The sequence below is a fragment of the Lampris incognitus genome, chromosome 18 (genome assembly GCF_029633865.1).
Source record: "Lampris incognitus isolate fLamInc1 chromosome 18, fLamInc1.hap2, whole genome shotgun sequence".
In the NCBI taxonomy this organism is placed as follows: Eukaryota; Metazoa; Chordata; class Actinopteri; order Lampriformes; family Lampridae; genus Lampris; species Lampris incognitus.
In genome coordinates this window covers 33,842,770-33,868,451 of record NC_079228.1, presented here as the reverse complement: position 1 = coordinate 33,868,451, position 25,682 = coordinate 33,842,770, and the positions used below count along the sequence as shown (strand labels likewise).

Here is a 25,682-nt window from a genome sequence, read left to right as displayed (position 1 = left end):
ACATGGTTTGGATAATGGAAGGATGGATAGCAACTTTGATAGCTAATCTTAAACTGAAAGTATACAGAGTTCTTAGCGGTTGCTCTGTGATGTCAGCTTTAGGCCTGTTCGTGGGAGTCAATGATGATTGACACATGACATATGACAGGGATCTGCCATCCTTCTGTGTGCACACAGGGCAGAAAAACAAGCTGCTCTGCCCTGCCGCCTCACACGTCCCCTACGGCCCTTGCTATCAGTGGTTTACCATTGAGCAAATTATAGCATGGTGTTGGTGCACCCCCACTACAAACCAAGTGGACTGACAATTGTTTTATTGTAGAAATGGTCTCTGATCCACAGTGTGCCGCTCAGGCCCGACGATGTGTGTGTGCCTGAGTGTGGTGAGTGTGCGCCTCCAGAGAAATATGTGTGCACATTTCCAGATGAAGATAAAGTGCTTAATTGTGCTACTATCCTTAAGGAACGGTAAATGGTGAAAATATAAATTGCCCCCTCCGTCCACCGGGCACCTCAATTTTTAGCTAGCGGTGCAAAGGCTGTTTGAATTATGGCGCTGTTGTGCGAAAAATTAGATATTTTTTTGACTTCTAGCACTCGGCGCTCCGAGTGCTGAAAGTATGCTACGCTCTCGGTGCTTTCAGGAAGAAAAACACTACGAAAGTGAAGCCAGTGCTGAAAAGGAGAAAAAAAAATGTTCCCGGTGGACATGAAGCCTAAGTTGGTCAGCGAAAGACAGAAAGAGAGAGCGAGAGAGAGGTTAATTCCTGGTGTTTCACAATGCTTTGGTAGTAGCCATGATTTTGGGACACACCTATGTGTTAACACACATGTTAGTGGGCACAGCTCGCCTGTGGACTCAGATTTATCTGCTGATGCTGCCAAACCTATGGTGACATCACTCATCCGTCAGAGAGCGAAAGAGAAGGGGTCTCCATTGTAAGAGATAGAGAGAGGAAGAGAGAGAGACATCTGTCCATGCTGTAAATCCAAACAGCCAGGACAAACAAGGCAGGACATATTAAGAATTTACTGAAGGAATATTGATCCTTCATCTCAGGAGCAGTTTCTCTACTTTTTGTGCCTGCAGAGTACATGGAATCGAACTAAAACGAAGTAAAACTGAGAAATGAGAGCGGGGGTGGGGGCAGGAAAAGTTAGTGGAATAGCAGAAGGGAGACGAGTGGAGTGAAAAGGAGAGAATGAGAAACAGGCAGGGAGGAGAAAGATGAGGTACGCTGTCCTCTTAGGGTCATAAAGGTGGTGAATGGGGCCAGAGACTTAATGAGATGGAGAAGCGTTTTGATTGGCTCATTACTGTGATGGAGCACGTTGCCACGGCAATTGGCCTTTTCACCCTCCACTCCCCCCAGACACACTGCTTCTTAACACAACACTGCATCACAAACTGCAGTGTTTTGTGTGTTGTTGTGTTTGTGCGTGCATGTGTGTGTGTGTGTCTGTCTGTCTGTTGCCTAGTACAGTAACAGTCAAACATCAGCATGGAAACCGGCTATTGTGGTTCAGATAAACACCAAAATGCTTTGCTGAAATGAAGAGCAGCACTCAGCCTGTTGTTTTTCTATAAAGCCGCACTGCAGGAAGCAACCGTATTATCTCATAGCTGCTTTTCAATGGAGCCTTTGTACTTAGTCAGACCAACAACAAAAAAACAATAAAATTCAGCCCAGCCACATTGTCTTTCTCTGGTACTGAATTGTATTCATCAACCCATTGTTTACACCGATGGGCAAATTCACAAAGAATGGATCGTGGCGGCGGATGGCACCATGAATTGCACGTCACTTAGAACCGGGATCTGCCCCGTCCGGCTCAGGATTCGATTAGAAACGATATTACACTAATGATATTACAGCACAAACTTGCCCGTAAAGTTCTGCAGCTGACTGCAGTTTGCCCTTCTTTTGCATCTGATTGCAATTGTGGCAAAATATAAATGGTGGCTTTGCGCCAAGAACACGGTAGGCAGGCTCAATGTCATCCTTGATGTCATCAAGTAGAGCAAGGATTGTTTGACCTGGTGACCTGTTTCTGCGAGTGATTTCGGTCTCGGTTAAATCAAAAAGGGATGTTCTCCTTCCAAATATCCGCTCGTGAGCGCGCCTGGCATGACGAGGCCTTCCTTCGCCTGGCTGCAATCACTGCTGCCATGACCACTGGAGAGTCTGGGTGTCAGTCACCACCAACTCCCTGAAGACGCTGACCATGTTGACTCTTAACTGCACATGGCTGTTAGCACTGGTGTTTGTGAACTGGACTTTTTTTGCAATGAGGCTCATTTGCATAGCAAGGGGCCAATTTTGCGCCAAAATGTATGCATATCACATAATGTAAACACGCGCAAATAGCACCAGACACCGGAGCACCAAGATGCTGTTTGCTTGGCAGTGCAGTTAGGGGTGCAGTTCACCCTTTGCAGGTGCTTTGAGAGTTAACATGGTTTCTTTCTGTCTTAGTTGTGCGTGTTTCATGACCGCAAAAGCCGCACAATCCTTCCGGGAGTTCGCCCGGGAGTTTAACGTTGTTCTCGAGAGAATTTCCCATTAGACTTGATAAATGGGATCACATCATCTTTTTGCCAGTGCCTCATCTGTCTCTTTCTCTTGCTCATTCTCTCTTTGTCTCATTCTCGCTGTCTCTTTCTTTCTCTTTTACTGTCTCTCCCTCTCAGTCTCTCTCTCACTGCCCAGCCTGTCACCTCCCAAATTGTAGTCCTTCAGTGGTGGCGTGGTGTGTTCTTCTAAGAAAAAGCAGCAAAACCAAAGTAATCAATGTTTTCTTTCCTCTCTCTTTTTGTCTCCCTCATTCTGTCTCCTGCCTGTCTCTCTCCCACTCTAATCTCTCTCTCTCGCTCCCTCTCTCGCTCTCTCCTTCTGCAGCGGCGAAGGGGTAGTGGTGTCTTCTGCGCTAATTGTCTGACCACCAAGACATCATTATGGCGGAAGAATGCTAATGGAGGCTATGTCTGCAACGCCTGTGGTTTATACCAAAAACTACATTCTGTAAGTCTCAAAAGCTCACACACACACACACACACACACACACACACAACACAAGTAACGAATGGCTCGTACGCCAAAAACTTTGTTGACATTAAACCCAATATAAAACTTACAGTAAGGTGACGAGGTGTTAGTGTATCTGATGTCGCCGTGTTGGTGTTGTTCCTACGACATCATAATTAATGTTGCTCCTGGATCGTCACTGCAACTGACCAATCACATTGTTGTGTTGTCGTGCCTTTGCAACTGAGGAGAAAAGACAGTTGTGGGATGGCGTTGGTTAGCTATCGGTTAGGCTAAGGTTAGCTATCGGTTAAGGTAAGTGTTAGGTTAGGGTTAGGGTGAGGTGATGTTAGGTTAGCTTTGGTATTTTTCCGGTCTTTTTCCCCCTGTTGCAAAAGCATGACATCACAATGTCATTGGTCCATTGTGATGATGATCCTGGAGCAACATGAATTATGATATCGTGGGAACAACACCGACACGACGATCTCAGAGGTGTTAACCTCTGGGTCCACATCTAAATTAGAACAAAGGAGTGAAGGTCTGTTGATTGAAACGTTGCCAGGCATCCGGGTAGCATAGCGGTCTATTCCGTTGCCTACCAACACAGGGATCGTCGGTTTGAATCCCCGTGTTGCCTCCGGCTTGGTCGGGCGTCCCTACAGACAAAATTGGCCATGTCTGGTGTTGGGAAGCCGGATGTGGGTATGTGTCCTGGTCACTGCACTAGCGCCTCCTCTGGTCGGTCGTGGTGCCTGTTCGGGGGGGGGGGGGACTGGGAGAAATAGCGTGATCCTCCCACATGCTACATCCCCTTGGCGAAACTCCCCGCCGTCAGGTGAAAAGAAGTGGCTGGCGACTCCACATGTATCGGAGGAGGCATGTGGTAGTCTGGAGCCCTCCCCGGATTGGTAGAGGGGGTGGAGGAACGACCGGGATGGCTCAGAGGAGTGGGGTAATTGGCCAAGTACAACTGACAATTGGGGAGAAAAGGGGGGAAAATTGTGGAGCATTTCAGTGTGCAGACCTGACTCCTTTGTTTGCCTTGCACCTTAATAGTGTTTTCTGGATGTGCGCATACTTAGTGCCTCTCCCATATCTAAATTATCAATGTCTAATCATAGTCTATGGATGACAGCCCACTAGTCATACACCGCTTCAGGCTTTGGCCATGAGTTTTAAAATTTCAGCACCACTGATTTCCATTTTTATTGGGGAAAAAAAAGAGGGGATGTTAAGAGAGAAGCAGAAGCAGTGGGTGAGAGAGATATATATAAACATGCAGACTGTTATATACTCACTGCATGTTTACTCACTGCACGTTTAAGGGTCTCGATACAGGAGTTCAATAGGCAGCCAAGTCCCGGGGCCCTTCTGCTGGACGGACCACCTTGTCTCAGTCAAGAGGGGTCAATCACAGGTTCGAGTTCAGTTGGGGTTTTTTCTAAAGGTCCATTTTGGCCTACATCAAACTGTTTCACTGGCTGAGAGGCAGGCGTCATTTGGCCCATTAGTTGATTTTGAACACTTATTTCTGTCCCTTGTGTCTAATTACTTCATACTTGGTGCAAATCAAAGGGGGTATAGTGCAGTTAAGTCATTGTGTCTTTTGCGAGTCCCGCTGATAGTGGCTGTTTGATTTGGGTGCAGTTTGTTTTTTCCTCTAACCGACCATTTTGGAGCAGTCACACGCGGCTGGTCCCACTGTGCAAGAAATATGATGGGGGGCGAATAAACTTTACTGTTCCTAGCAAGGGGGAAGTTTTCGAGAAACCCGGAATCTAATTGGACAGTATGAATTAGAGATGAGCCGAGAACTGGAATCTGGAATTTAGTTCAGTCTTGGTTTTTTGATGCGTACACCAATATTCTTGAGGAGTTCAAGCCTTCTTTAACGTCAGTTGCCCGTCATTTCTTTTTCCAAAAAAAGGGGGACTGTTTCACATCAGCTTTTACCAATGTAATATTGTCAGCGTCAACAAACTGTTTTCAGTTTCAAATACACATCATATGCTGAAAAGGAAGTAAATGGTTTCAATCCAATTACTTTGTTAATGAAGCCAGCGGAGCGATGACCATGCCACAGCCCAGAGCGCTGCACTGCAATTATGGATAGGGGGTTTAAAGACCTTTTGCAAGATGACAGGCTATCACATTTTCCTCCTTCCTGCCCCTGCAGATGTCCTTGGTTCAACCCATTCATCTCATCTCCTGCTCCAATCACGTTCCGGCCCCCTCCACTCTTGGCAATCTTCACGACAACCATATTTTATATCCCATAATAAAAGTTTTATACGCTCTACACACATTATTAGAGAGGATAGCAGCTTGTAAAACACTTGAGAGAAAAAGAGCCCAAGGAATGGAGGAAGAGACGAATAGAGAATGGGAGACGGGGGGGGGGGGCAAACACAGGAGAATGAGGGAAAAACACGTATAAACACAAGAGAGGGGGAAAGAGGTGGATTGGGAGGAAGGGAGAGATGGAAAAAGATTTAACAAAAGATGGAAAGATGGAGGAGAGACACTCTTAACTATAAAGAGAGCGAAAGAGATGGAGGGAGGGAGGAAAAGATAAGTAAAGATACAGAGAGTGGGATGGAGAGGTGCGCAGAGAGAAAGAAGAGAGAAGAGAGACAGATAAAGGCAATAATGTGTACCAACAGTCGCCAACTTTACAAACAGGAGAGGTCGACAACATATTACTGTCATCTGTGTGTTTTTGTGTATGTGTCCTATTTATGTTCACTTAAGATACAAATACAAACACACACACACACACAAATACACATATGGTGACTGTGTGAAACCATTACAGGTACCAATAGTTTTACATGCCTTCTGTAAATTCCCATCCATGCCGGTTTGGTGTCTCTTTCACTACAACTGATGATTGACATCATGTCCCCCCTCAAAAGGAAAAGTGAGGGCGTCCAGGTAGCGTGGCGGTCTATTCCGTTGCCTACCAAGACGGGGATCGCCGGTTTGAATCCCCGCGTTACTTCCGGCTTGGTCAGGTGTCCCTACAGACACAGTTGGCCGTGTCTGCGGGTGGGAAGCCGGATGTGGGTATGTGTTCTGGTCGCTGCATTAGCACCTCCTCTGGTCGGTCAGGGCGCCTGTTCGGGGGAGGGGGAATTTGGGGGAATACCGTGATCCTCCCATGCGCTACATCCCCCTGGTGAAACTCGTCACTGTCAGGTGAAAAGAAGCGGCTGGCGACTCCACATGTATCGGAGGAGGCATGTGGTAGTCTGCAGCCCTCCTCGGATCAGCAGAGAGGGTGGAGCAGCGACCGGGGCAGCTTGGAAGAGTGGGGTAATTGGCCAAGTACATTTGGGGAGAAAAGGAGGGGGATCCCCCCCCCAAAAAAGGAAAAGTGAAGCCACAGTAAAAATACATGATATACATGAACTGCTGTTTCGAAAGATTGAAAATAAAGAGCTCATTCAACTAAGATGTCTGTCTCTGAAAGTCAGTTGCCAGTCACCATGGATGACTTCATGGATGCAGACGTTGAAACTATATTAACCAGTCAGAGAAATCTCCTGGCTCGCTTGGGGAAGCGCTCTGACCACGTGGGCTCAGCACACGGCGAGTAAGACTTATAATGATGGGATCGCTGGCCATTACGTCAACCACTTTACACCATTTTCCTACACTAAAGGACACCGACTGGTCCCTTCTGTGGTGAAGACTGTCACTGGTGGAGCTTCTCAGCATTGAGCCTAATTTAGGTCACGCGTCGCTTTTCCAGCAGACTGCATGGCGCCTCCTGGTGTCCTTAGGACGGCAATACAAAAACACAACTATCTCATAAATGGTCAAACATGCCAGAAAGTGTTCTTACAGGCTCTCAGGCTGCCGGTCCCGGGCACAGGTTCATACTGACATCTTATATTCCTTTTAAAAGGAGCCTCATAACCCTGTAGCCAGAGCTGTTTTGTTTATATTTTTGTTAGTTTTGGGTTTTTTTTCCTGTTTGCAGGGTTAGTTCAGAGGCACTAAGGCACTATTTTAAGAACAGTAATGGTAAAGAAAAACAAATAGGATGTAGGAGATGTCCACAAGACCATGACAATAACATCCAAGTCTTCCTCAGCTGTTATCGGCCAGTGACACACACTGTGATGTACGTTCTTCCATACATGCTGTGCTGCTGTAGCACTAGGACAAGTGAGAGAGAGCAGAAATGAACAGAGAAGAGAGACCAAATAGGAGAAACATGGACAGAGAAAGAGGGAGAAGGAGAAAACAAATTAAAAATGCTTTAGGAAAACATGTCAGACATCTTCCCAATAAAGGCCATTTAATTGAATTGAGAGGCGATGATGGAGGGTAGAGAGAGAGAGAGACCAGGTGAAAAAGAGAGAGAGAGGGTGGTCGAGAGAGGAGCGAGAAGCAAAGAGACGAGACAGATGTGAGAGAGATATTTGGGTATCTCCTTGCTCCACTGCAGGGGGCACTCTTCCTTTGCTCTTCTCCCCTGCTATCCTTTTTCTCTCCTCCCTATCACATTTTCCCCCCTCGGTCCCTCCTTCACTCCCTCCGTTCTTCCCTGACTACTTTTTTATCCCTTCTTCCCTGCAGTTCCTTCTCTGCACACTCGTCTTCTCCCCTCCTCCCCCATCCCTGCCTTCTGTTCTCCTCACCTTCCTCGTGTCTCATGTCCGTCTCCTTCCTTCCCTTCTTCCTTCAGAGCCAGAACTATGCAGGCTTGATGCATGGTGAGGGAGAAAGAAAGAAAGAAAGGAAAGAAAGAAAGAAAAGAAAATAGCCCCTGATAACTTGATTCAAAAACTGCACACTTATAGTCTAGGTGCGTTTGAGCTCCCTGATTAACATTATTCAACCAAAGCTGCTTCTTAGTCGAGGAGGTAAAGGTAGCTGTTGTAGAATGATTGATGTAGCCCATACTGAGTAAGACACTGACTTTGTCCACACACACACACACACACACACACACACACACACTGGCTTGCTCACGTACAAACAAGCTAGAAGGGACACACACATTGACAAACACAAGTATGTGGAGATTTGCAAACACACACACACACACAAACAAACACAAATAAATCATAGCACTGGACCCCAGCATAGACAATTCATTTCAAAAAGCATAAGAGGTTTATTTTTTCTTTTCTTACTCTTTCATTTTCTTTTCCATTCTGATCTTCTCCTTTGACCCTTTATCCCCCATGTCTCTATTCTGGTTTCTTTTTCTCATGTCGATTACTGTTCCTCCCTCTCTCTGTCTCTCTCTCTCTGTGTCTCTGTCTGTCTTTCTGTCTGTCTCTCTCTCTCTTCCCTGTCTGTCTGCCTGTCTCTCGCCCTCTTTCTGTCTCTCTCTCCCTGTCCTGTCTGTTTCTCTCTGTCTGTCTGTCTCTCTCCCTCTCTCTTTCTCTCTCTCTAGTGATTGGTTTCTGCCTGTCAGGATGCATGTCAAAAACTATATCACACCAGCTTACACACACACACACACACACACACACACACAGCGCGGGGCTGTCGGGGAGATTTAAGATGACCTACCATAATAAGTCATATAGCCAGGCGCCTGCACATGTGCACACAGCTGCAATCTGCTGCGTTTCCTCCCGAGTTACTGAGAGGTTGAGGGCTCAGAAAGCCTCGCGAAACTTCACTGAAGGTTAACAAAACTAAAAACAGCGGTGGACCCGCGTGGCAGTCTAAATTTAAATTAACCGTGGCTCTGAAGTTCTAACAGCCGTTCTGTTTCTGCTTTGTGAAGGGTGATTTTTTATTTTGTTCTCTTAAAGTCTCGCTGAAAGAGCTAATAGACAGGCGGCGTCTGCTGAAAGTGGATGGCTCCTCGGTTCATCCTGCGAGGAGGCCGACCTTTATGATATATTTAGAAGGGAGCTTTCAGTTGAGTTTCATCAGGATGTCAGGGTGATGCTGTCACACTGACAAGGCGCCGTACTGTCCGCCTGACTCAGTCATTACTCCCAGAGACCAAGTTGCAGAAAACAATTTCAAGTTTTCACACTTTATTTTACTCCCAGCGAAGGCTGCACTTCCATGAATTGGCTGGGGATGTGTTTTTAAGCCAGAAGACACATTCTGTGTCTCCTGAGCGGAGGTTGACTTGTGTTGTTTTTGTGTTTTTTAGTGAGGAGCCATCAATTAAGTTTTATGTATTTCCCAGTAGATAACAAAATCAATCCCTACTCTGCTGTGAAAATGATTCGTTCTGTCCCAGTGAAGACTGAACTATATGGCCAGAACCATTCACACTGGCAGCATTAACAGAATCTGTTTATTTTCATTTTATTTATTTATTTGTTTATTTTGAATTTCCCCCCTTTTTCTCCCCAATTATATCCGGCCAACTACCCCACTCTTCCGAGACTTCCCGGTCGCTGCTCCAACCCTTCTGCTGATCCGGGGAGGGCTGCAGACTACCACATGCCTCCTCCAATACATGTGGAGTCGCCAGCCGCTTCTTTTCACCTGACAGCGAGGAGTTTCACCAGGGGGACGTAGTGTGAGGGAGGATCACGCTATCCCCCCCCCCCGAACGGGGGCCCCGACCGACCGGAGGAGGCGCTACTGCAGCGACCTGGACACATAACCACATCCGGCTTCCCACCCACAGACACGACCAATTGTGTCTGCAGGGACGCCTGACCAAGCCGGCGGTAACACGGTGATTCGAACCGGGGATCCCCGTGTTGGTAGGCAACGGAATAGACCGCCACGCCACCTGGACGCCCAATCTGTTTTAATTTAAACGTTAAGTTTTCCGAAACATGAAATGCGAGGCTAATAACATGAAATCATAAGTAATTAAAAGGCGCACAAGAGGGGATATTACAAGCTTACGATGGCAAAAGGAACAAAAGGGTATTGACGGGCTTTGCAGTATTCAGGAAATACAGTGCTAACTTTGAAGAAAAGTGACCTTGAAGAAATAATGTCGTCTGAAGTATGCAGATCTATCTGGGAAGTCCTAGGAAGATTGTGCTGTGTTTTAAATTAGACATACAATCTATTCAGCTGCTGTAAGGTTGATTAATATGACTTACCATGTTATGAGTTGGTGCTAGATGCCTGCAGTAGAATAATAATGTCCATGTTATTGTAGTCTGGAGAGAGACAGAGACAGACAGAGAGAAAGAAAGTGGGGAAAGCAACTTGGTTATTGATGATGGCCACCACTCGGGGGGATAAAGCTGTTTTTAAGCCTGGTTCTTTTATCTCTTCATGTAGTGTTGCGTTATGGAAGGGGGAATTCTGAGGTTAGGATGAACTCAGTCAGGCCATAACCGTTTTGAAGTGCTCAGAGTGTGATTGTGTAGAAATTAACTATGAAAGCAGGACACCCTACCTATTCAGATCTCATTGCTGTTTTTTTTTTTTTTAAATCTTTGCCGTTAGATGAGAAACAACCTCAAAATGGGCCAAAAAGTAATATAATTGAGGCACCTTTTAGCCAGGAGGTTAGCAAGAGGTTAGCGAGCCGGTCAAGAAAAGTTGCTTGTTACTTGAAATGCTTTAATTCTTTTTCGGGTATGTACTGTCAAACACACTTGGGATCCATGCTAACTCGGATGTTCAGACCTCTGAACTTGATGGAAAAAAAAAAAAAATTGTGAGCACATCAGTTCATTACAAAACTAACCTTTCGCTCTCTTTTCTCTCCCTTTATACCCCGTTTCTCTCTCTCTTTTTAGACACCCAGACCTCTGAACATCATAAAACAGAACAATGGCGAACAAATCATCAGACGCCGGACCCGAAAACGCCTCAACCCTGATTCGCTCTCAGCTGACAACACCGCCCCCAAGCAACAGCGAATCACCAGCGAGGAGCGTCTGAATGGGGAGGAACCAGACAGAGGCTGCCCACCAATCAAAAACCAGCAGCCTTCACCGCGCTCCCGCTCCCCGCGGTCTACTCAAGCCTTCTTAGCCAATCAAACTTTGGAGATCCACAGACGCATGCCTCCTCTGCTCCTCCCCTCCCACCCCACCTCCTCATTGGTAACCGAGGGCAATGGGGGCATAGTTGAGGGAGGGATGGTTCTGAAAGCCGAGGGAGGCAAAGGAGGAGGGGGAGGATCCGAAAGGGGGAGTCCTATTGAAAAGTATATGCGTCCATCCAAACCTTCCAGTTATTCTCCTCCTGGTTCACCCATTGAAAAATACCAGTATCCCCTTTTCTCACTACCCCTCCCTTTAACCCTCTCACCTGACCTGTCCTCTGAATCTGATTGGCTGAGATTCTGGACCAAGTACAAGATGGCAGCCACCACCGCAGTACCAGCGAGTATCAGTAACCTCAGCAGCCCAGGTAGCCTCGGTAATAATGCTCATTATCTTGGCACCATGGTGAGTCCAATACAGCACCATCAGCCAAGCTACACGGTGCCTTACTGCGCTTCTCCCTACTCCCCGCTCCCTCCGCCTCCAGCACCTCCTCACTATCCCCCTCCCCCTCTTCATCCCCAGACCTCCTCATCATCATCATCAGAGAATGAGGCTCCGCTGGATCTTGCAATAAGGCAAAGGGATCCACACGCAAATGCTACAAGTATGCAGGTGGTAGCAAACAGCGCGGAGAGAAGACGGCAGGAATCACCATTAGCGGTTGAGAGGCGGAGAGAGAAAGCGAAAGAGGAGGAAGAAAGGATGGATGAAGGAGGAAGGCAAAGGGAAGAGGTAGGAAAGGAGGAAAAAGATGAACTGGGAACATCGAAAAGTCCATCGAGGTTTGCGTCTAACCCCACAACAGCAGATGCGGCCACGCAAGACGATCTGAGTAATCGCTGCATCCACTGCGGGATCTACTTCCTGGATGAGGTCATGTACGCACTGCACATGAGTTGCCATGGTGATGGGGGACCATACCAGTGTAGTTTCTGTCTTCATGTGTGTTTGGATCGATATGATTTCACTACACACATACAGAGGGGCCTACACAGATACACGGAAAAAACCCAGAGGGGTCACATGCAAGAGGACGACGTTCAAAAAGTAACACTGATGTCAGTGAGCAAGCCGCAAAATGCAACGATGCTAGAGGAAAAGAACGGAGCTGACCGTGACGTTGTCACCCCTGAAGGTAATGACGTCATGAAGGTGTGCCATGATGCGAACTTTAAAGGAGTTCAAGGCAGTGACGCTGATGATGATGATGATGATGATGATGATGTCAAAGAGGTTGAGAGGGAAGTAAGAGGCGAAATTCATGACATCACCAACCAAGAATTGGGAGGAAAGATGGCGACAGATAGTGGTGACGACTATAGGCCACAGAGGTCAGAGAGAGAGACCACAGAGGTCACGGCTGTTGCTGAGTCTAAAATATTAGAAGAGAGCTCCGTGAAGAACTAACTGAAAATGCTGGGGTGGTGCGTTTGATTCACAGAAACCTTTAACAACATGTTGAATTGGATGAAAAAGCCTTCTGGTCCATATTCCAGGAGGTTGGTCCTTATCAAAAAGGGCCCATCCTGGGCCATAAATCAAACGCACACTAATGCTGGAAGTAAACAGCTGTCACGTGGGTTAATTCATTCTGGGACTCTACTGAAATGTTGCAGCCATTGTTTGGGGATATAGCCTCAACCCTGTTTTGTCTGACGGTCACTCAACACCTCCGTGGCATTTACTTGACAGCGGAGGTCAGACTCGTCACAGAAATCACCTTTATTAAAACAGCTGCTCCTTGAATTTTCAGTACAAAGAGGAATGAACGCCGGACTGGTGTCTACTTTTTCAGTAGAATTCAAGGCGGCTTTGAGGGCTTCAGCACTTGCACAGCTAGCATACAGCAGAACAAAAGAAAATACTAGCAGCAAATACTTTTATCTTCTCTGAGCAGAATTAAACTATTCTGTTTCTTCACCCACCACGTTTCAGCTGGTCCAGACTAGTCTGATACATGATCTAGACTGGTTCATATTGGTACAACCAGATCTAATCTGGTTCAAACTAGTTTGTCCTGGTCAATAATATGACTCTTATGACTGGTTTTATGCCTACCATGAGTAGGTTTAACTGGTCGGGACTAGTGAGAAACTGTTTTCATGGTCAGAGGTGTCAGTTTACTGGTTTTACCCTGGTACAAAATGGTCAGTTCGTTTCTTTCACTCATACCTTGTTGCTTTCCAAAATGAAGACTCTTGGAGGAACAAAGAAGGGCCAACAATGCAAAGTGGCCCAAGATTGGGGATGTTGCAGCAAGTGAAAATAGGATTCTGGCAAATACGCTTGAAGTGTCTTTTGGAGCTGGTCAAAACTGTTTTTCTCTCTTTTTTTTTGTTTTTCTTTTGAGCTGGTTGATTTGATCAGAAACGTGTTTGTACTGCATAGTACCAGTGTGAACTGGTCAACACCGGATTTATTCCGGACAGAAGTGTTCTGTCTTTGTCCATTTGGATTGAACCAAGTGACATTATTTTCTACCTTCCTCTGTGCCATGATACTAGCTATGTGCCTGGCTGCCTGCCTAATAGAACAACCAACTATTAACCTGCTTAACATTTATATTATTAATAATAATAATAATGGTAATGATAATAATGATGACGTTATAATACAACATGCAATTTGCTACATTTTCCTATATAATATCTTATTTTGTAAAAGCAAAGAATGCTTTTCTGCAGAAAATGGTACTATAATAAGTAGTCTTTAATTTGTTTTGGTTTTTATCTGTTTTTGTGTTCTTGAGTTGTTTCTTGTTTGTGATGTTATGGAGACTTGTTACCTTAATAACAGTAGTCCAACAGAGATGGTACAGCGGGAGAGAGAAGTGTGTGTGTGTGTGTGTGTGTGTGTGTGTGTGTGTGTGTGTGTGTGTGTGCGCCCATGTGCGTGCATGCAAATATGTGTGTGTAAGTGTGTGTTCAGGATCATAGGAGTTGTCCGTCCCCTAATGATGATGTAAACAAAATGAAGGCAGGCTTTTGATAGGTTCTTCGGTCCTCAGGGGTCAAACGTGTCACACATCAATCCACCTGTCTCAAAAACATTTGACACGTTTTTTTGTTTTGTTTTTTGTTTTGTTTTTTTTGGGGGGGGGTTCCTCTCACCTTGATTCCCGTGGTTTTAGCATGTTACACAATGCTCTGTTTGTTCTTTACATGGTCTTTATGTTTTAATAAGTTGCATGGTCTTAGTGTGTAACAGATTTTTCTAATGCTCTTATCCTCTTCTTAACAGGTTTAGGTCACATGGTCTTAGGGAGAAACCTATGAAGTTTGGGTATTGAATCCCGAGTTTTCTGAAGCTTTGTTTAGGCCAACACTTGCTCTTTAGTGAAACTGCAAAGCTGCTTTATCCAGCCCCTCTTGGCAGTTTACTGCCACACGACCCCTGCCAGATCATACAGATGTATACATTTAGAAAGCTTCTTTGCGAGGGAACATCTATACACGTGTGAACGGTGGTGCACGAGGTACCAATTAAAATAGAAGGGTTACACTTTATGATGAGCAGCTGTACAAAGCTGTTATTAGTAAATGAGTCACAGGCTATTTTAAGCCCTGTTACTTACAAGCTCTTAAATCACACTTGGTAACATTAGCCGATGCTTAAAAATAATAGAAAACATCTTATTATTTTTTTAATTTTATTTTTATTTGTTGGTAATAGCATTACAAGCCTGAAGGTGAAGTTTATGTGCGAAGTCCTATATGGTTAAGATGAAGGCAGGTATATTTTGTTCTAGTCCAGTCCCGTATGGGCTTTCTGAGTGAGGTTATGTTTGGATTAAAATAAAGAAGGCACTAAATACAACATTTCAAGCCATATTAATAAGATGGTAATTAATATTTTTAAGCCACCTGCTATTGTTAAAAAAGCATTTCAGCAGAGGTTATAAATGCCCTATTATTTATTTGCTAATCGATGTTTACAGCCACTCATTGTCAAGCGTCACCTATAGAAGATGCTAAAGCTAATTCGTTTACTTTTCCTGGCCAGCTGTAATGTCACCTGTCTACAGGTCATAACATACCTTTTTGGTTCCAGACCAGAATTCAAGGAAGTTCAAGTGTCCGTCCTTTTGTTTCTTTCCTTCCTTGTTTCAAGAGAAAATAAATAGTCGTGTTGAGGATATCACATTGTCAAAAGCCAACGTAGTAGCCATTTTTCCTTTTTGGCGAATCACCTCTGAATAACCCTGCTGCCTTAGTTGCTAGGAGACAACAAAAAAATCACCGAGACTATTGGGTGGAAAAAAAGGTAACGAGATCAACAGAGAGAGAAACAAAGAAAGAAGGGAGGACAGATATTTTTCTATACTTTGCAAAGAACGTGAATGAGAAAAAAAAACCATATTCCCCTTAGTGCCTGGTAACTTGTACAGTTTTTTTCTACCAAGTACGTCTTAAATGTCTGAAGACGTGTGCTAAGTTGCTAAGTCAAGTCTAAGTTGCTAAGTCAAGACCTGTGTCATGTCGAGTTTGACGAAAGCAAGCCACACTCTTCAGTTCCCAGTGTAACCGGTTATTTTGTTGCGGGATTCGATACGAGGTGTACTGCACCACAAGGCGACGTCAATGACCGCTCGGCTAAAGGGTTAGACCCGCTAGCTAGGGGCTAACGTTTCTTATTAGTAGTTTACACTAGATTAGCTGCCGACTGTACAACACAACGGGAGACTCCAGCCAAACTAATTGGTCTGAGATGTGCTTTTTTATCATCTTTTCGGAAATTCCCGGAGCAACTTAGTTTAAACGCAGGACGGGTTGCTGCGCTCACCGCCGGTGACCGGGGAGATAGTTAACTACGCATGCACGCCAACTTTAGACTCAACTTTTCGACAATACAAATGGCTTGGCAATTGTTGTAAAAGAGGTATAATATCCAAGAGGACCTCGCCTCTTATAATTTGGCCTTTGGGGTTATGTAGAAGGCGTTGTGGTGCATATTCATAACATTACCATAGTCATACTTGTGAGAACTCTCGAAGCGGCAGTAACGTTGAACATTCCAATGCCGATCCTTCCGTCTCTCTCTCTCTCTCTCTCTCTCTCTCTCTCTCTCTCTCTCTCTCTGCCTCGTATCACTCCGCCAAGCCCCGCCCACTACATGACGTCCGCATCGCTCCGCAGCCTCTTCCGTTCGCCTACAACCAGGAAATGCCAGAGCGAGACTGGTGAGACCTGTGTCGTAGTTGGTAATCCATCCGTCCGTACGTCTGTCTCTCGATCCGCGCAAAATGAAATAAATATATATATATTCTCAGCGAATCTCTTAGTTACACTAATATTGTTCGTGTGAAGCGTCCATTTCGACAGCTGGTCTTGTTGATTTTTAGGGTTCGGGTTACAGCCACAAGCCACCGGGTGGGGCAGGGCGGGGCTGCGCATCCGCGTTTGTAGAACAGCCAATAGGAACGCCCTCTCTCTCTGAACTGACCCGTGATTGGCCAAAGTCTCCCCTCGCGGGTTAGACGGTTTAAAGCAGGGGTCCCCAATTACTTTTCATAGCGGGCCACTTTTAAAACCACGGGCCACTCAACCTCCAGCAGCATGTTGTTCGTTACTTTGTTTCGGTGTCGATACGTTGCAGGTATTATAATTCAAACAGAGATTTTTCATCTATTTTTCGATATATTACTAGTCTCACTTTTACTAAGAAATTAATTATTTTATTTTATTTTTTGGTAGGGAAATAAAAAAAATCGTCCTTCTGGCACTTCTCCAAAAATTCTCGCGGACCATAAATCAACCCGTCACGGGCCGGGCGTGGCCCGCGGGCCGCCTATTGGGGACCCCTGGTTTAAAGCCTGACCGCGGAACCAAGAGGAGGTGCAGACGTCTAGCTTTCTCCCAGAGCTCTTGAAGTACAAGATACTGAAAGGTTATTGCGGAATTTTTGCCCGATGATGCCGTGAAACAGCCGCCTTGCCCAGCTTTAAGCGCTGCTGCAATGAACAAACAGTCGGCGCATGACACACTCGTTTCTGAAGCAACACGAGGACCAGACTCATTTACTTCCCCCATGTCCCCTCAAAACGAGAGAGACGAATGAATGAGTTGTCTCACCTGAAACAGCTCCTGTCTCCCGGTGGGCTTTTCCAGTCATAAGTTATGTGACCCTTCAAAACTAGAATCTACCCTGTGCACGGAAAACAAAACCCAAGTCTTGCTAGGCAAGCTCTTTAGGCATGGACTCTGACCACGAGTCAATGTAAAAGAGTGGGACTATGGCCATCTGTCCATTTCAGTGCCTCTGCTTTGAGTGACCGAGGTGGTGCCGATTCACTATGCGTCACAGTGGTGTGATGGAGGTTCAACCAGCTCAGAAAATACTAAACTAGGCAAACCGAACTGTTCAACGGCCGACTGAACTGTGCTGCAAAGAAAAACAAAAACAACAAGAAAACTTTCTAACTGCTTGTTTGTCACCCGGATACGTGCCACATCTGTGCCCCGTGTGACTGTTACTGGACAACAGTGGTAGAAATGGAGTTTGCACCCTTTACTAAACTACAGTTCATTACAGTTTGTACTATTTATGGCTCTTGTAGTATCAGTATTTTAAGCTGTCAGGCCTTCTTAGCTTCACTTTTGAAGGTGTACTTTTTTTAAGGGGAGATCTTTGAAGATTGAGTAAGATCTTTGTCAGTAGGACCTGTGAAACTCACTCAGAAGCCATTGTGTTGTAAACCCGTCTGTAAATGGGCTGTTTTAATAACTAAAACATGCTTTTATTTGTCTTAATCCTAGACTAACCTCTTTATATATGTTTCTTTTTTTAATCTCGCAGTGCCAGTATACTGTGTGTGTACACGGTGAGGTTTTATTTTTTTTTGATTTATTTTTTTTTCTTTTCTTTTTTTTTACGTGCCAAAATGCAATTTTTTGGAATTTACATTGTTTGAGCTATGGGCATCTCACAAGGGGCTGCTAGCAGAATAAAAATAAATAAAATAAAACTGTTTACATTTGCAAATGTAGCAAAAAAAAGGAGGAATGAAGCAATGCTCTCTCAAGGACAGAACAAGGGAAGGATGCAGGGACGAAAGTATGGATGGACGAGTGACTGAAGAAAAATAAGAGAGGAGAAGGGATGGACGGGATGAGAAAGAGGGTGATGGATGGAAAGGAAGCAGGGATCAGTTGATGCCCCGCAGAGGCTGGAAAAGAGGGCGAAGTGCGCACTTACCTACACGCTCATATTCATGTGCACGTGTTTGCGTGCACGTGGTCAGGGCTGAGCATATGTATCCAGACATCCCCTCTGACTTCTCCCTCCCTCATCATACTCTCTCTCTCTCTCTCTCTCTCTCTCTCTCTCTCTCTCTCTCTCTCTCTCTCTCTCTCTCTCTCTCTCTCTCTCTCTCTCTCCCCCCCCCCCGCCTCTCTTCCTCTCGTAGTATTGTTAAAGGTGTTCTCTGTTGGTCTGGTGGAAGGAAGCCTGTACTTAATAGTAAGCTGATGATGTGATACCGTGCTGCCTAACCATAGGGGTTATAGAGGTTGACCTTTACCCTCCAGTCTGGACCGGACCCTGTGGGCTCCCATCCAGTTGGATTCAATTACTCAGTTATTTACTTGTGTTTGGGCTGGGCTTGGGGTGTATTTGGGTTTTGTTTTTTTGTTTGTTTGTTGGAGCAATCTCTCCCTTATTAATGGGTTTAGTGGCTGTTTGGGGGGCTGTAGCTTCGTCCGGGCTCAGAAAAGCTGTCCCCACCGTTCTGGGTTTGGATGGGAGCGTTTCCAGGCTTGACTAAATACCAATTAGTTCCTTTGCATCAGAATTTTTCCGCGGTCGCTTTAACGGCGTCCTCTGCTTTATTGGCCAGCGTACACAAGAGAGGGGAGAGACACGGGGGGAGATAACGGGAGGGAGGCTGAAGACAACAGGAACATGTCTTCGAGTGGCTTTAAAGCTGACTCTGTTGCATGTGTGTACGATGTGCATCTAAACCTTACGTTTTCAAGTAATCTCTCACAAGGTCAGAGATGACGATCTGACAGCGTTTTTCTATTCCTGAGCATTGGACAGTAAAAAATAAAAGCCCTGATCGATTGATCGAGTTGAACGCAAACGGGGCCCAGGCTTTTATTCGAACCCATTCTGCACAGAGCATCCGACAGAAACCCCCGCGTCCCTGAATTTGCCCGTTTATCGTAAATGTGTAACTGACAGCTGATCGTATCATTATATATATAAGCATTATATACAGTGCTGTCCAAATATATAATATGAAGAATCTTCTCGAGTCCTGAGAAAAAGGAAAAAATTTTACATTTTTGTATTATATGGCACTTTGACACTCTTCAGTGTATTATCGGTGAGTTGGGATAATCCACAGACACGTTCTGCAGACACGAGGCACCGTCAGCTGTCGTCGGTGGTGGAAAGCAGGCCGCGCCGGTGAGGCGGGGCGGAGCGGGGCCCTGGTGCGAGGCCTCGTCTCGGCTCCGCCGCCAGTGAGAAGGCTTAAGGGTTGACGGCATTTCACATTAGCGTTTACAATGGAGGGCCTTAACAGTCATTTGTAGTTTTCTCTGTGGCCGAACGTGTTGATCAAACACGATTTTGTTGCTTGCACTCCTGTTATAATGTTCTTATTGCCAAGGAAGGGACAACACACACACACAGACACACACACACACACACAGACACACACACACACCACCATGCACTCGAACACACACCCCAGTGGTACGGACTGAGTGTACGTTTTGGGATATGGTCATTCTTAGGAGAGACATAATGACCAGTTTATTATTGGTCGAACACACACAAACACACACACACAGACACGCACACACACAAATCAACTATGTACATTTAACCGACATGTTTTATTAGAATTTTGTCTCTATTCAGTTTTATGGCTTTTATAGATAAAATGGGATTTTTTTTTTTTAGATTATTTTCTCTTTCATGTTGTATTTTATTCCACAATCTTTCTGTATGTTAAGTTGTGTTTAGGTTTTATTTCATGCAAAACGATATTTCAACAACATATTTTGACAGCCAAGAAAAGTTTGTTACACAGCTAAACTTGAAGAATAATGTTGATGATGATGACGATGATAATAATTAATAAAAGTAATAACAAAACAAAGCACGGTCGTCGGTGTTTGATTCTGATACGTAACGTTTGATGTTTTACGGGGTTTGTGCACAAAATCTCAGGCCGAGCGTTTTACCAGATTGCCGGTACCCTGGGTTGCAGTGGGCGTGTCTGATTGTGTTGTTTTATGCTTGCTGTGATTATTCGGATATGGACAAAGCTTCAGCCGCATACAGCGCCACAAGACGCGAGAGAGGGGGAACCACATGTAAGAAGAGTTTGGGGGACTACCTGGAGGCTGGCCGGCTCTTAAGCATCCCAGTTCAGTGTGACTCAGGGTGAAAAGTGCACCTGAGCGGGTGTCCTCAACTACATCCTCATTACTAGATGCATTGGAAATCAGTGTGTTTTTGGGGTCTGCATGTTTGTTGCATACGTATGGATGCGTTGTCCGTGTGGCCGGTCTGCAGCCCCCTAAAGATAAGAGCTCCAAATCAATTACAAAGTAGAGGATGCCGATTTAGAAAACCCAGAAGTGGGGTGCAGGCCGATTCCCTGGTTCTTGCAAGTTAAGTACAAGCATTGCAAATCTATTTCTGTTTGTTTGTTTGGTTTTTTTGTATTTGTTTGTAAGCCTTCAAGTGTAATGCTTCCCTATTGTGACCAACTGTGAGAGGATTCTTGGTATGTTAGCATGTTAGCATGTTAGCATCTGTAGATATGAGACAAACTGAGTTCTTCACAGTTGTTGACGTCACAGTTCACACACATGTTTTTGGACGCGGCAGGTTTGCTGTACGTTGGACAATCGGGGAAACGACTGTCGGGATGTGGGGGGGGGGGGAGGGGGTAAATTCTGCCAGTATGACAGAGCCAGTTGCGTCACGTACTAATTCCTCCAGGATAATTAGGTGACCTATTTCGCTCGTGCCACGGACCATATTTGGTGCCTGACTTTAAAATCAATAGCAGCGCAGCGGTGCCATCTGTCAGCAGGCGGTGGCCTCAGATCGCCGGACTACACAGTGTTGAGTATTACCACTTCATCTCTGTGTTCATAATGAGGGCCTCCATTAGATCATCTTAAATGGCCTCCAAGAGTCTGCTTCGAAAGGATGTGGCATCGGGATTGCCATTCAAGTGTGTGTGTGTGTGTGTGTGTGTGTGTGTGTGTGTGTGTGATGATGATAGACCCACACAGTCAGCATTAGACTGGAATACTAAATGCGCTTGTCTCTAATGGAGAGGTCACACACACACACATGCAGACACACCCATCAGTACAGGATGATAATAAAACTGGGGAAAGTGAGGCAAATCTGTAAATTGTATCTGCAGTAACACATGAAGCAATTTAATCAAAGAGTGCAGCATGAACAATGCTCTTTATCCTCCCATATATAAAAAAGTCACACACACATGCACACACACACACATGCACACACACGGATGAGATGAATATGTTCCAGAAGTATGAACAAAAAAGGCCATGTAGTGCCCCCTGGGCGACTCGCTGTAATGTGAAAACACTGAAATGCACTTTGGTTAAAGCTTAATCATCGGATTAATTATAGTGTGCGACACAGAAACCAGCAAATAAACAAAGCAAAACAAAAAATGAAATAAACCTCTGGGTTGCTCTTAAAGCAGCCAGTGTAGATTTTGTTTTCAGTCGTATGAGATGCTTCATACGTCAAGGTTCTGTCACTGTCCAATCAACACGCTTTAGAAGATATTGTGTGAGACAAATAAATCAGCGCACCAGTAAACCGGCATATAGGCACATAGGTCTTTCTATCTGTCTGTCTGTCTGTCTGTCTGTCTGTCTGTCTGTCTGTCTGTCTCTCCCTCCATCTGTCTGTCTGTCCCTCCATCCATCCCTCCATCCAGCTGTCTGTTCCTCTGTCCATCCGTCTCTCTGTCCATCCATCTGTCTCTCTGTCTGTCCCGCCATCCATCTGTCCGTCCGTCCGTCTGTCTGTCTGCCCGTCTGTCTCGCTGACTGTTTATGAATGAGCTCTCTAAGCTGTTTGCAGAATGTTTGAGTACGTGTGCATGGTGAGTGTGTTGCTGTTTTTGTAGTGCATGTGTTGCTGTACGAGCCATCAGTGTTGATGTGTGTCTGAATTCCGTAGTCTGTCAAAGAGAGACGGACAGAAAAGGCAAGAAAAGAGGGAAAGGTAGAGAGGGAGTTGAAAGGTGTTGAGTCAGAAGATATGGAGGGATCTAAATGGCTACAAAGACAAAAGAACAGATAGATAGATAGCTAGATAGATAGATAGTGTTGTGTGTGTGTGTGTGTGTGTGTGCGTGCGAGAGGGAGAGGGAGAGATGAACTAGATGAACTAGTTTCCAGGCATGATGAATACTGTATAGTGTACAATTTTGATATTCTGAGAAGTCGAGGGAAGGGGAGAGAGGGATGCAGGGGGAGAGAGCTGGATGAATAAATCTGGTTTCATTTCTGGGCACCCTGAATAGTAAATGTGGCCAGCGTTGATATCTGTGTTGTTTGACTCGACGAGTTTTAGTGTATGAGCATTCCCCGAGTTACACGGAGGGGGCTGCTGATGGAGGGGGATAGACACATGTTGTAGCTCCGAGGCATATTCAATACTGAATGTCTTCAACATTGACAGTTGTGTAGCCGGAAAGTCAATTGGCATAAATAAATCCAAATTCACTCATATTCACACTCAAAGAGCAGACATACGGATAGCTGGAAGGAAGGAGGAAGGATCATGAGAGATGGATGATCATTAAAGACATCATTTGTAATATGATTGTTATATTACAACAACCTCCACCATTAACAAAGACTTGCTGAAATTAAAACTGCTCCTCTGACGTCTCCAAATGTCTCTGGTGTATCAGCAGAGGCTGGACCAAGCCAGTCTTGTTCAAATCCCCAAGTAAGCCATAAATGTCGGCACGTTGGCCCAGTGGTTAGCGCCGTCGCCTCACAGCAAGAAGGTCCTGGGTTCGAACCCTGGGGTTGTCCGACCTTGGGGGGCATCCCAAGTCATTCTCTGTGTGGAGTTTGCATGTTCTCCTCGTGTCTGCGGTGGGTTTCCTCCGGTTTCTCCCACCATCAAAAAAAGAAAAAAGAAACATGCACATTAGGGTTAATACTCCTGTCTGTGCCCCTGAGCAAGGCAGTGGGAAAAGAACTGGAGTTGGTCCCCAGGCGCTGCATCAAGGTTGCAGCCCACTGCTCCCAGCTACACAGGTCACAGCTAGGATGGGTTAATTTGCAGTAACTGAATTTCCCCAGGGGGATTAATAAAGGAAAGTTGATTAAAATCATAAGGCCCACATTACCAAAAGGCTTCAGATCCCACAGAGCAAGCGGTGCTCGGGTCATGGGTCGGCCCGTCATGTCATAAGAACTCCCAATCAACTCAAATGCAGTTCTAAACTGTACTAAGGGTAGTAGATTTCAGGAATTGATACACATGTTGATTTATTGTTACTGTAACTGGTTATTTTCTTGCCCGGTGCGGGATTCCATACGGGGTGTACTGCACCACAAGGCGACATCACTAACCGCTCGGCTAAAGGGTCAGACCCGCTAGCTAGGGGCTAACGTGTCTTATTAGTAGTTTACACTATCATGTCTGTAGCCATGCAAACACTTCCCAAATTAACTGGAATATTTTTGGATGAAAAACAGTACTACTGTCCAGCATGGATAAGACCCCACCATGCATGAACTCCTCCACCAGGGGCACCCTGTTACGATGACTCCCAGTCAGTCATTTCACTGTCTCCCAGTTTAGTCCAGTCACTTATTTTCAGCAGTCTTTAAAGTCTCCCACCGTTTGAGTCAGTCAGCCTATTGCCTCCATCGTTGCCTGTTGTCTTTCCTGTTTTATTCTGAAATTCACCTTTTTTTATATTTTATTTTATATTTATAAATTTTATTTAATATGGACCCATTTTCGCGCATGCGTTGAACGAATCGGGTTTCCGGTACGGATCGGGCAATGACAACCTGTATCGTTGCCTGTTGTCGTTCCTGTTTTATTTTGAAGTTCACTTGCCTTGTCGCGTTAGTTCCTGCCCCTGGTTTTGTCCTCAGGGAACCCCGTGTATCCCCCCCCCACACACACACACACACCTGTTCCCTAGTCCTCCAGTAGCGTCCCACCTCATGTAGTCCGCTGGTTTCCCGGATCCGTGTAACCAGGTTAAAATTAATGTTTTTATTTTATTTTGTTTGAGTATGAAATATCACCAAATCCTGTCTGTGTGCTGTGATTTGTGTTTACTACATTTTATTTTGTCATTATTTACTTTTATGTATGTTTTCCAACGACCGTCATATACGTGTACTGTCGCTTTAAGAGAGAGGTCTTGTGGGTACACGGAAGAGGGAATGCGGGAGAGGCCATTTTTGTTTTGTGGGAGGAGTCTCAAGCAGCGATCGAGCCGAGCCACGCGTGTTTCTTACCGTAGGACAGTTTTGCTGGTTGAGGAGAACGTAACCTTGAGTATCCCTGTAAGAAGATACTGCAAGCTGTGGGATAAAATACTTGTTTATCCTTTCTTACATCGGAGTCCCGTGGACGGTTTCTCCTTCTAACGCACACAAGTGAAGTCCGGGCAGTGGTTGAACTTCGACCCCCACGTCCGTAAGAAACACCGCTCCCGCTGGAGGACTGGACGTTTGTCGAAGGGTTTGAAACTAAAATAAATGGCAAGGTGGGCCAAATAGAGTCCTGTGTGTCCCCCCTCCTTCCTTGATGATGATGATGATGATGATGAGAGACTGAGGGCCCCCACAACACCTGGGACCCCACCGAAAATAGAACACAACGCAGAGCTAACGATGAGAGTGACGGGCGTGCAGCAGGCTGATCAGCATAGAACAGCATAGGACTGCCCCCGTTACATCCGCATCCAGATTGTTTTGTGTTTCCAGCTTTCATTTGCGCTTGTTCTACCAAGTCTACCCACGTCGGAACTCTCCTGCCGGTCCCTTGCTGGTTCCGTTATGACTGCTGACCCGGTTACTAGCGGCTGAGTTTTAGACCTGTTCTGCCTACCCGCCCCTTGACTCTATGGTCGCCTGCCTGCCTCGACCGTTAAACTGACCGTTACCGCCTTTCAGTCGTGCGTTTGGGTCTCGTCTGCCAGTTCCCCCGGAAAACCTAACACGCCTCTATCGCTGCAGGTGTCCGGACTTTTCAGGAGGAGTCCGGGTTCAGGGAGGAGTCCGGGTTAAGGTCCTGGATTCAGTGGATTCGGGACCGGATATGGGCAAAGGCAAACTGGGCAACTGCCTCGAGCCCATCCAACAGGAGGTTCCGGCGGACGGGTAAACCGACCCCCCCCCCAAAAAAGTATTCATGTTAAATATTTTTTCAAGAATTTGGCGTAAGACAAAGTTTAACATTAGAGTTCATCAGAAAATTAGAATAAATCGGGAGTCAAGTCGAGGTTTTCGATGAGCGTCATCATCGTCAGTGAAAGGTTAACGTGGCTGTTGTTGTAACCTATGTTTCTGGACTTGCCTGTTAGTGATTTTAAGTTCCTGTTCTAAGCTGTTGCCACAGTATACGCCTTGAGCTCTTATTTTGAAGGCTGAAGAGAGAGCGGAAGTGCTGTACGCAGTGTTGTTGCTGTGGCGTTCTGTTGGGG

At 45.6% G+C, this 25,682-nt stretch overlaps 1 protein-coding gene across 1 annotated transcript in view; it reads left to right on the top strand.

Moving 5' to 3' along the window:
* Positions 1-25,363, top strand: part of trps1 (trichorhinophalangeal syndrome I) — a 121,856-nt gene extending 96,493 nt beyond the window's left edge. Inside the window, exons 9-11 of the mRNA XM_056298037.1 lie at positions 2,901-3,023; positions 10,727-12,312; positions 25,216-25,363. Coding sequence (XP_056154012.1) covers positions 2,901-3,023; positions 10,727-12,312; positions 25,216-25,363 — 1,857 coding nt within the window. The remainder of the gene's footprint in view (positions 1-2,900; positions 3,024-10,726; positions 12,313-25,215) is intronic.
* Positions 25,364-25,682: the final 319 nt, after the last annotated feature.